Raw genomic sequence first — 10,907 nt, 5'->3', positions numbered from 1 at the left:
ACTGCCCCTTTAGTTATATTACAAATAAAATTCTTCTTAAATAAGTTCTTAGCACTTGAATCAAATTTTAACATCAAAAGTCTAGTAACGATAGTCACAATTTGGTACATAAACTAATTATAAATCTTAGATACTGTATCCATTAATTCCTAAGATTAACTATAGCTTAACTACTGCCATATTATAAATAATTTAATTAGAAACCTCATACCAAACAATTAGATACATATTCATTAGTTATAATGTTCAAAAATCATGTTTTGTGACAAACTAAACATGAATCTAGTGGGAAACTTCACATGCATTTGATTAGTCATCAAAAACAGCATTTATACAAATATATATTCATCATAAAACCACATGCACACAACAATTTCGTAGCCATAATCACACATAACCAATTTACAGAATTTTCTTAACCAAAATTTAGTGTTTTAGTGTAATGCTTGTGTACCTTGCTTGCTTGCTAGGTTTTTCACTTCTAAACCTCCTTGAAATCTTGATTCTCTACTGAACTTATTAGTACCTATATCCAAAATGACATATCATCAATAATCTTACAAGAATACTCTCAAAATTCGACCCAAAGAATCAATCTTTCAACCATACATTACTTACCTCACCTACCTTCTTCTTTCCTTGACTTTGATTAATCTCCTTGGACCTTTGGCTTGAAAACTTTTCTTCCCAAAACCTATTATCAATAGCTAGATATCAACTTGCATGTAATTTTTGAAGAGTTTTTATGTAGCAATTTAGGAGAGGAAGACGAAGAACCAAAGCTGGTTCCTAAACAGCATAACAGGCGGGTAAGAGGGAGAGGAAAGAAACTTCTGGGTTTCTCTGGTTCTCACTCTAAATGGAACGAAATCTTTACCCTAAGTTCCGCAATGTATTTAAGACACTCCCATGTAATTTTTTTACACTTTGGCGGAATTTACAAGGTCTAAAACTCTGGTTCCCATAAAGGTGTGTTCAGCATTTTCTGAACAGTCCCCATTTAATGTTTTACCTTGATTGACCCACTTAAGGCTAAGGTATTCACTTGAAAATTTAAACTTAGACTCCCAATAAGTCCATATTCATACCCAATTCCTTTCCTCCTCTTGGATCCATCTCTTTTATTTTATTTAAAAATCATTTCTTACTAACCCGTTATTCGTGAATTCTATAAATAATTTTTTAGCAAAGTATTCTTGTAATTAATAATATGAAACAAATCTTAACCCTATTACTTGCTATTGTGTGTTTTTTTTTTTTAACCTTAAGAATGTTTATTAATTCTAATATTCCACTTATTCAGGAAGGCTATTTCAGTTTCAATTTATAAAATGACGAATAATATGTCTAAAAGGACCCTATGACTAATATAATGAAGTTTTGAATTAAAGGTTAACAAAACTTTAACGTTTTGAATTTATAAAATACGAAATGGTTATAGTAAGACGTTGTCTACAAATAATCAATTACGACTTAGATGCTAAGTTGTTAAGTGGAAAGGGCGCCTACGACTTTTTATCAACCACCAAAGACGATAATATATATAAAACTCCTAAATACCTCCTAAAATAGAAAAGTGATGGAAAAGGATCAGTAAACCCAAAATTCAGAATAAAATATTAATAAGTCTTTTATCAATTCCTGAATTTATTATTAGATTAAAAAGGAAGAGATATTACAAGTGTTCCCCTAAGATCAAGGTTGTTAAGCAGGATTCCAGGTAACGTCTACTGCTAACACCCGCCTTCGCTTTCCAACTACGTTTTGTGATGCTTTTGTTTTTATATAATGTTTGTGCTATGTTTTATATGGTGTGTGGGATATAAAATGTGTGACTATGTAACGTCTACTGCTAACACCCGCACTCCCCTTCCAACTACGTTTTATGGTGCTTTTATATAATGTTTATGCTATGTTTTATATGGTGTGCGGGATACAAAATATTTATTAAATGATTTGATGACGTTGTGCAATGACTTTACTATGATTTATGAAAATCAATCAAAAGAAACGAAACATGATAAATGAAAGTGAAAGATGGTGAATGGCAGTACTATGTTCTCTAGGCCGTGCAAGTGTCATTCTGTTATCTAGCGGCAACGCCACCTTCTGATGGGGTACAACGTCCTCGGTGGCACCCGCATTATGGCATTATATGCCACCTTCTGATGGGGGACAATGTCCTCGGTGGCTTTGCCAGGCATTACATGCCACCTTCTGATGGGGGATGAATTTCCTCGGTGGATATGCCTTCTCTGTACTCGCCAAAGTAACCAAAGGAAGTTTTCTGATAATGAAATGTGATAATGGAGATAATATGAACGGAAATGACTTTTAAATCCCTGATTCGAAGTGTATGTTTACGAAATGATTTTTACTATATTCTCTTCTCCCTTTTTGCAAATAAAATGAATTGAAATGAATTTATGATGTCACTAGTGGAAAAATGAAGAAGGGCTGCGCTGAAAATGGCCTGTAGGGCTGCGCTTTTTGACAGCAGCCCTTTCAATAGCAGCCCTTCACTTTTCAAGTAGGGCTGCGCTAGTAAAGCGCAGCCCTTCACAACGAAGGGCTGCGCTTTTTACTAAAAAGCGCAGCCCTTCAAGCTTAGAAGGGATGCGCTTTTTAGGTAAAAGCGCAGCCCTTCTACAAGTGAAGGGCTGCGCTTTTACCTAAAAAGCGCAGCCCTTCTGACCAAAAAAAAAAAAAAATTGTTTTTTTTTTTGTTTTTTTTTTACTCCTAAATATATCTACCCATATTATTGATATTGTTTAAACAATACAGATTATAGTATGTCATATAAGCAAATACTGATTTGCATAATCCACAAAAAAAAACATTGAAATGGTAGCAAGCATAGATTTGCATAATCCAAAAAAAAAACATCAGAATTATAAACATCGAAATAAAACAGAAAAATACACCAAAGAAATGAATAAAACTAAAAAACAGAAATTAATATATAAAAAAAACTACATCAGAATTACACAAAAAAAAAAACCTAAATCTACATCAAAATTACGAAAAAAAAAACAGAAATTAATATATAATTAATTTCACAATATTAAAGAAAAAAATACACGAACGAATTGTAGATCTATGTTTGGTAGACGAACAAATATATAATTAATTTCACAATTACAAAAAAAAAAATACTTAAAGAAACGAACGAATTTGTACACAAGACGAACTCGCGACGGTGGTTGAGGGAGACGAACGACGGTGGTTGAGCGAACGACGAACTCGCGCTGAAATGGGCCTTATACGTCAAAGGGCGAGCACGGTGGTTGAGGGTTTGCACAGATATCGACGAACGAATTCGACGAACGGTGGTTGAATGAGTTCGACTTTGTGAGGGTTTGCACAGATATCGACGAACGAATTCGACGAACGGTGGTTGAATGAGTTCGACTTTGTGAGTGAAGGGAACTGAAGTTCATCTTTGTGTGAGAGAGAAAATGAATGAGAGGCGGCAGCGTGTGAATGAGGAGAGAGAATATGAGTGAAGGGTGAAGTTCATCTTTGTGAGAGAGAGAAAATGAATGAGAGGCAGCAGCGTGTGAATGAGGAGAGAGAGAATGAGGGAGGGAGAGAGAGAATGAGCGTGTGAATGAAACCCTAGCCCAACTCGCGCTTCTCTTTTGAAATAAAAAAAAAAGCCCATAAAGGGCTGCGCTTGTCTAAAAAACGCAGCCCTTCTTATAGAAGGGCTGCGTTTTTTAGACAAGCGCAGCCCTTCTTACTTTAAGAAGGGCTGCGCTTTTTTGAAAAGCGCAGCCCTACTAAGTGAAGGGCTGCGCTTTTCTTCAAAAGCGCAGCCCTTCTGTTATGTAGGGCTGCGTTTTTTAAGAAAAGCGCAGCCCTTCACTAGTAGGGCTGCGCTTAAAGAAAAAGCGCAGCCTTTCTTTCTTTTTCCCCTAGTGTGTTAGAGTAGTGCTGCGACGGTGGGGGAGGGGGGGGGGGGTAAGGGTTGGGCTGGGGTGGGGGCTGGGGTGGGGGAAGGGGTGGGTTAGGGTTTAGATTTTAGGGATTAGGGTTTAATTTAGAGTTAGTAATTGATGATGGCAAAATCGTAAATAAAGCAAACGACAACTTAACGTCCGTTAGAAAAAAGGGTATATGGTGCACAGTTTTGAAAACTCAGGGGTATATGGTGAATATCTGAAACATTGAGGGTATATGGTGAATTTCGCGATTTGTCGGGGGTATTTGGTGAAAAAACCGAAAAATATATATTCATGTGAGATCTTGTTAGATTCGTCTCAAAATCTACTTTCATAATATCAATTTTTTATATTTTTTATTAATACAAAATTGAAAATATTAGTCAAAATTACGTCTTAGAGATCATATAAAAAAGAAACAAACATTATATTATGAAATCATCCCCTATTGTTAAACAAATTCAAAATAAGATGATGAAAATGCCTCCATGTATTTACTGATTATAATAATTATGTGCAAAATTTAATTTGAGATACTAATACTTACACGTGGCACTCAATTAGGCAAGCTGTCAATGTCAAGCCGACACTTACAGCCCAAAATTCCACTGCATACTTGTCCTCCAAAATCCGCCTTAAACAAATAAAAAAAAGAAGGAATTGGAAATATACTTTTGTGAAGAATGACCATTGACCAAATGTTTTGAAACAATTATAACGAATAATAAGTAACAGTCTTTAACAATAAACGCATAATAAGCTAAGTTTTCATATGCAATTGCACTTACAAACTCAAACCTTTTCCTCTGTTTCATTTGTTATTTTAATCTCTTTCCTTCTTTCTTTTCACAAACAAAGAAGGGAAAACAAATTATTGAAAAATCTTGATAAAACTTTCATTGTAAAAATGGAAAGATATGAAGCAATAAAAGATATAGGTTCTGGGAATTTTGGTGTAGCAAAGTTGGTGATTGATAAGAAGACTAAGGAGCTTTTTGCTGTCAAATACATTGAAAGAGGAAAGAAGGTAATACTAACACCAGATGTTTATTTTCATTCTTTTTTTTGCTTTGCTTTAATTTTGTTATAGTTTTGCTTTTTAATCTGCTAGGTGTGAATAAGAATCTATAAGTTTTGTTTAAGAGAAGAAAATATAATTATTAGATGTTACGACACTTATTAGCTACCATCTTATATTATAATGGTTGAAATTCACTACTTTCAACATGATCATATTCATCATGCTGATCAGTTAATTAACTCATCGGAATGTTTTTACTGTAGATTTTTTTGTTCTAAAAAATTTGTTACTGATCAATTGATCATTTTGTTTTCTTTCTGGTGTTCTTAGTAATATTAGCAATTAACTCAAATTTGAATTACAAAAAGCCAATGCAAAGGCTAAGTTTTGTAATAATGCATAGTATTATTATTGTACAACCAAGACTATTATTTTGCTTATTGAGAAACTCCTACTTGGCTTAAAATTTAAATACTCAATTGGAGGGACGATTTAGGCCAATTTGTCGTTTTTTTTATCCATTAGATGGATGATTGAAAGATCTTGACTGGCAAATATTGATGTTTCACTAGAATGAATGTCAAATTTGTAAATGACTTGACAAAAGGTTAGGGTTCAATCATTATTTCTCTCTTTAGGCATGGCTAGGGATGAAAAAGTCCATATCGGAGACGGCAAAAAGAATCCTATGTCGGATTATTTTATGGTTATCTAACATATATTTCATCTGTTTCACAATACCTGTAAAAGTTCCGAATCCTATGTTGGATTGTTTTATGGTTATCTAACATATACTTCTTCTATTTCATAGTACTTGTAAAAGTTTGACATTCACGCTTGCAGTTGCCAATATACAACTTAGGCATAAATATCTCTAATTATCAATCAGTTAAAATTAGAAAAGATATACTTGAAAATACATGATGGGACTAATTTAACATTACTAATTTGTTAATAGATGAATAGCTCAAAAGTCAAATAGTTGCAAGTATTAAGAAACTGATGAAGTATAGAGGTATGATGGAGATTCCAAAAACAGGGCATATGTTGCTTACCGAATTTGCTCAAGGGGGATGTTAGATGGTTCACTCTTAATAATAATTTCACACATTTGCCTGGTATGGTTTGTATATCACCAAGTGTTCTAAAATATGTCCCCTCTTTTATAAGCAATCGTCACTATTAGAGATATTGATTAACTCGGAATAGTCAATTTTTTGGAAGTGTATCTCAAAAGGAATTTCATATACATGACTAATAATTAGTTAAACAGGTAAAAAAAAATGAGATGGTGATGGCCAGAAAGGGAGAAGAAAACATAACAGCAAAACTCCTAAAAACAAATAAGGATTTTTTACATGCTAACACATTACCAGTCCTATGCAACTGCTTTAGAGCATGTGCAATGGTTGGTGTCTCTCCAACTAGCTCTCCACACTCTCTCTCCTATTCTCTCTCTTCAAGCTACTCTCAAGAGCCATGTCTAAAAACACCCAACAACAATAAAACCCTTTAAAGAGCTCTCCATTCAACTTTTCATTATTTTGTGGTCCCCATGTCAATAAATGAACCTCATTTCATATTATGATCAAAGTTATATAAATTAAGTTATTCATGTAAATTAAATATAATTACAAATTAATCTTTTTCATAATTTAAGCAAAGTAGAATTTTTAAAAAACAATATAATTATGAGTGCTAATATTTAATTTTCATAAATTTGGCATGGAATGAAGAATTAACCTACAACATGAAAAACTAATTTTTAAATATCCGATATTAGGCTCATTTTATAGATAAAGGAAAATTATACTTGTTGGCATAATAATTATTACCATCTTTTTTTTAATTTTTATAGAAAAGATCATTAAATGGTTGCATGAAGAAAAAAGAATTGAAGTAATTACAATAAAAAGTGGGTCCCACACATTGGAGAGCCATCTCTCCATCAACCCAAATGGTATCTCCCCCAAGAGCCCTTTGGCAAAGTGTCTCCATGGAGAGACACCCAAGACACACCTAAGAGCCCCATTGTTGGGTAAGAGGTGGCTCTCCATTTTCTCTCTCCTTGGAGAGCTAGTTGGAGAGCTAGTTGGAGAGCCCCATTGTACATACTCTTATAAAGATACTAGTAAAGTGGGACTACATAAAGTTAATCAATGAAGTATTAGGGGACCTAGGGGTTATGGTTGACAGGGCCGTCTCGTACAATTTAGGGGCCTTGTGCTCAATTAAACTATGAGGCCCTAAAGGGTGAAAATTGTGCTCCTACCAATTTTTTTTAAGGTAACATACTTTACGGCATATTGGAAATTTTCATATAATTTTTCCTACCAATTTTTATCACTCTTGATGATGCCATCTCCTCTGGTCATGATTCCAGTTGACGATTCATGTTAGCTGACCCCAAATCACCTTGGGAATAAGGCTTAGTTGTTGTTGTTGTATCTATGTTACATGTATCTGCCGAGGCCAAAAAATTAGGACGCCGTATACACTTAATACTAGCATGCATTTAATCATTGTGGTTTCAGATTGATGAGAATGTGCAGAGGGAGATCATCAATCATAGATCATTAAGGCATCCAAACATCATCAGGTTCAAAGAGGTGAACTTCATACCTTTAATTGTGTCATGACTCTTACATGATTATATATTCTAATCGTTTTGCGTATCGATGGGAAAATTATTCATAGGTCTTTGTAACATCAACACATTTGGCCATTGTCATGGAGTATGCTGCTGGTGGCGAGCTCTTTAACAGAATATGCAATGCTGGTCGATTTAGTGAAGATGAGGTTGTTATCACCATTTACTAGTGAATTTCAATTATCTTGATTTCCTCCTTTATCTGCGGCAAATATAGACATGTTACTACACATTCTAATTTACATATACTAAAGACAAGTATTTATGAATCTCCCTTGTTGTACCCTTGTGTAAATAACAGGCCAGATTTTTCTTCCAGCAGCTCATTTCCGGAGTCAGTTACTGTCATTCCATGGTAAGCCAATTTCGATATCTTCCAGAACGCAGTTTATCTCTTAACAGGGTCGTTTATTTTTGGAGTTATGTTTTCCCTGGGATGATGGCTGATGCGGTGATGCCATATACATACCTGAGTTCTGTTTGTACCACTGCAGGAAATTTGTCACAGGGATCTTAAGCTGGAAAACACACTACTCGACGGTAGTCCAACACCTCGTCTTAAGATATGTGACTTTGGTTACTCCAAAGTATGTATTACAGGTTAATTTCCCAGTTAATCTTGAGGGTTAAGTCCCCTCTTTCTGGAGTCTAACTGCTAAAACTACCCTTCATTGCATCTCAGTCCGGGATACTGCATTCACAGCCTAAGTCAACAGTAGGTACGCCAGCATATATTGCACCCGAGGTTCTGTCACGAAAGGAATATGATGGAAAGGTACAACTTGCACATTTTTGACGACATCATTAGTTATATAATACTCCATTGATACCAACATTTTCGACTATTGTTTAATTCGGGATACTTTGTATATTTGGAATGTCTTCGTACAACAGTCTTGTATGACTTATAATCTCTTAAACCAATATAAAAAAAAAGGAAGGTTGAGCCGTAGCGATAACCAAAGTGGGAAAGAAAAGAGGGAGAAAAGCATACTTTCTTACAATAAAAAAATGTTTAAAGTGGTACTCTCTCCGTTTCGTTTAAATTTACTCACTTCATTTTGGGGAGAATCAAGGAAGAAGTACAAAAGTATGAGAGAGCAACTGAAAATGTGGAGAGAGAAACTAAAAAGTGAGAGAGAGATCTAAAAGAGTAGGTTAAAATATTATAAAGTGAATGACATGAGTGAAAAAAGTTACCAAAAATAAAAAAAGCAATAGCGTGTAGATTAAAAAAAAATGGAGTAAAAAGGAAAGTGTGTAGATTAAAAAGAAACGGATGGAGTATAAGTCATACGAAAATTATATGAGAAGAGACTCTAACTTAGCACATATTTGTCATTTCCAAGATAATCACCGTCTAACCATGATTCTTGCAAAGTTTACTTTTCCGAGCTAAACAATAATAGAGATTGTTTAAAGAAAAGTGTCAAAGTTGGGACTGTTGGTATTAATTGTAAAATCAAGTTGTCTTCGATAATTATAAAATTTGTTATCCACAATTTAATTGCTCTAATTAATGATGTAGATTGCTGATGTTTGGTCCTGCGGAGTGACATTGTATGTGATGCTGGTAGGAGGATATCCTTTTGAAGATCCTGAAGATCCTAAAAATTTCCGTAAGACAATTGCGGTGAGTTATTAATGTAATTAAAATCTCCCTACTTAGGCTATGTTTAGTTCACCTGAAATTTTCTGATCTGAACTTATCTGATCTGATCTGAACTTATTTTTTCTGATCTGATCTGATCTGATCTGATCTGATCTGAACTGATCTGATAACAAGATCTTATCTTTTAGATTTCTCTTAATATATAAGAAAAAATATAGTCATGTGGGGTCTTGTTTGATTCGTCTCAATGAGTACTTTATTAAAATTCAATTATTATAATTTTTACCAATGTGTAATGAAAGATATAGTGATTTTTAAATATAAGCATGATCTGAACTGATCTGATCTGAACTTATTTTTTCTGATCTGATCTGATCTGATCTGATTAGATCTGAAATAAGCAAAAATAAGGTGAACTGAACATAGTGTCATTGCTCCAGAAGGATTTTTCTTCTCTTTTTCTTTTTGAGAAGACAAGTAGTGGAGTCCAATGTAAACTGAATATGGCTAATTCTCTTAATCATGTACAGAGAATATTAAGCGTCCAGTTCTCAATCCCAGATTATGTACGCGTATCAGCCGATTGCAAACAGCTCCTTTCACGTATCTTTGTCGCAAACCCCTCCAAGGTAACGCCTTTTACGACAATCCGTAACTAGTACGGCCCTTTCGTTCCAAAATATAGTTCCTGTTTCTTTGAGCAGTCTCCAATACGTATCTTTGACCATTAATATCTTTAGTTATGTATTAATAAATATTATAATAAAAATTGATATCATAAAACTATATATTGAGACGAATTCAACAAGATCCACATAAGTATGTTATATATATATATATATCAATGAGAATATTTGGTCAAAAGTTTTAAAGTTGAACTATGAAAAATGAAATGAAATTTTTATAAGATGGCCTCATTCCGACAATAGACCAAAAGCACACAGAATGTTTGTTTGTGAAAAAGGTCCAATCTAGCATTTGAATATAAAACTTTCTACTTGAAAGCTAAATACACATATTTGTTGGGTGATTTTGGTATTCAATGAAGAGGATCACAATCCCAGAGATCAAAAAGCATCCATGGTTTCTGAAGAATTTCCCCAAGGATCTAATTGAAGGGGAGAAGACAAACTATGAAGGTAAAGATGGTGATCAACAAACGGTTCAAAGCGAGGAGGAGATAATGCAAATCATTGAAGAAGCTCGAACACCAGGGGCAGGGGAGGCAGCCAAAGCAGAACAAAGTGCCGGATCCGAATTGCTAGAAGATGATGAATTAGAGGCTGAACTGTTAGATCCTGATCTTAGTGGTGACTTTGCCTACACTGTTTAATCATCTTTACACCACCCTTTTTATTCTTGTTGTGAGATTTGTTGTAGGGTACAAACTCTTACATTACTTGTTTTTGATCAATATTTGTACAAAGTTTTATCAGTGCAAGTACTAGAACAGAAAGATACTTCAGCTAAAGGGTGCATCCTTAAACTTATTAACAACCTATTCAAACTTATCGATACTCATTCTATAATCTATACAAGTTATCAGAACTTACCATAACTTATCTTAATTTTTAATGTGAATAAAATGCACCCTTCTGTGATCCTTGAAACATAAATGGTTGCTATTGAGTGATACTACTAATAAGTGGAACCTAGAGTAACTTTTATCTGTTGGGGGA

General features: G+C 34.2%; 1 protein-coding gene and 1 long non-coding RNA gene across 3 annotated transcripts; one reads left to right on the top strand and one right to left on the bottom strand.

Annotated features, from left to right (window-relative positions):
- Positions 1 to 618: 618 nt before the first annotated feature.
- Positions 619 to 6,196, bottom strand: LOC125497578 (uncharacterized). The gene is made up of 3 exons (XR_007274546.2): positions 6,022 to 6,196; positions 4,493 to 4,579; positions 619 to 694 (listed from the first exon to the last, which is right to left on the bottom strand). It is a non-coding gene; the product is annotated as an uncharacterized LOC125497578 (long non-coding RNA).
- On the top strand, positions 4,624 to 10,749 carry LOC104892838 (serine/threonine-protein kinase SAPK3). Of its 2 annotated transcripts, XM_010678847.3 has the most exons (9): positions 4,629 to 4,972; positions 7,501 to 7,575; positions 7,664 to 7,765; positions 7,918 to 7,971; positions 8,111 to 8,203; positions 8,299 to 8,391; positions 9,145 to 9,249; positions 9,759 to 9,857; positions 10,277 to 10,749. In XM_010678847.3, the coding sequence occupies exons 1-9, from the start codon at positions 4,718 to 4,720 to the stop codon at positions 10,559 to 10,561; spliced, it is 1,161 nt and encodes a 386-aa protein (XP_010677149.2). In that variant the 5' UTR covers positions 4,629 to 4,717; the 3' UTR covers positions 10,562 to 10,749. The 2 variants fall into 2 exon arrangements, with proteins under 2 accessions (XP_048500842.1, XP_010677149.2); XM_048644885.2 differs by lacking the exon at positions 9,759 to 9,857 and having other exon boundaries at positions 4,624 to 4,972.
- The last annotated feature ends 158 nt before the right edge of the window (positions 10,750 to 10,907 follow it).

The sequence above is a fragment of the Beta vulgaris genome, chromosome 5 (genome assembly GCF_026745355.1).
Source record: "Beta vulgaris subsp. vulgaris cultivar EL10 chromosome 5, EL10.2, whole genome shotgun sequence".
NCBI lineage: Eukaryota > Viridiplantae > Streptophyta > Magnoliopsida > Caryophyllales > Amaranthaceae > Beta > Beta vulgaris.
The sequence above is the reverse complement of the archived record's forward strand: the minus strand, read 5'-3'. Positions and strand labels throughout refer to the sequence as shown.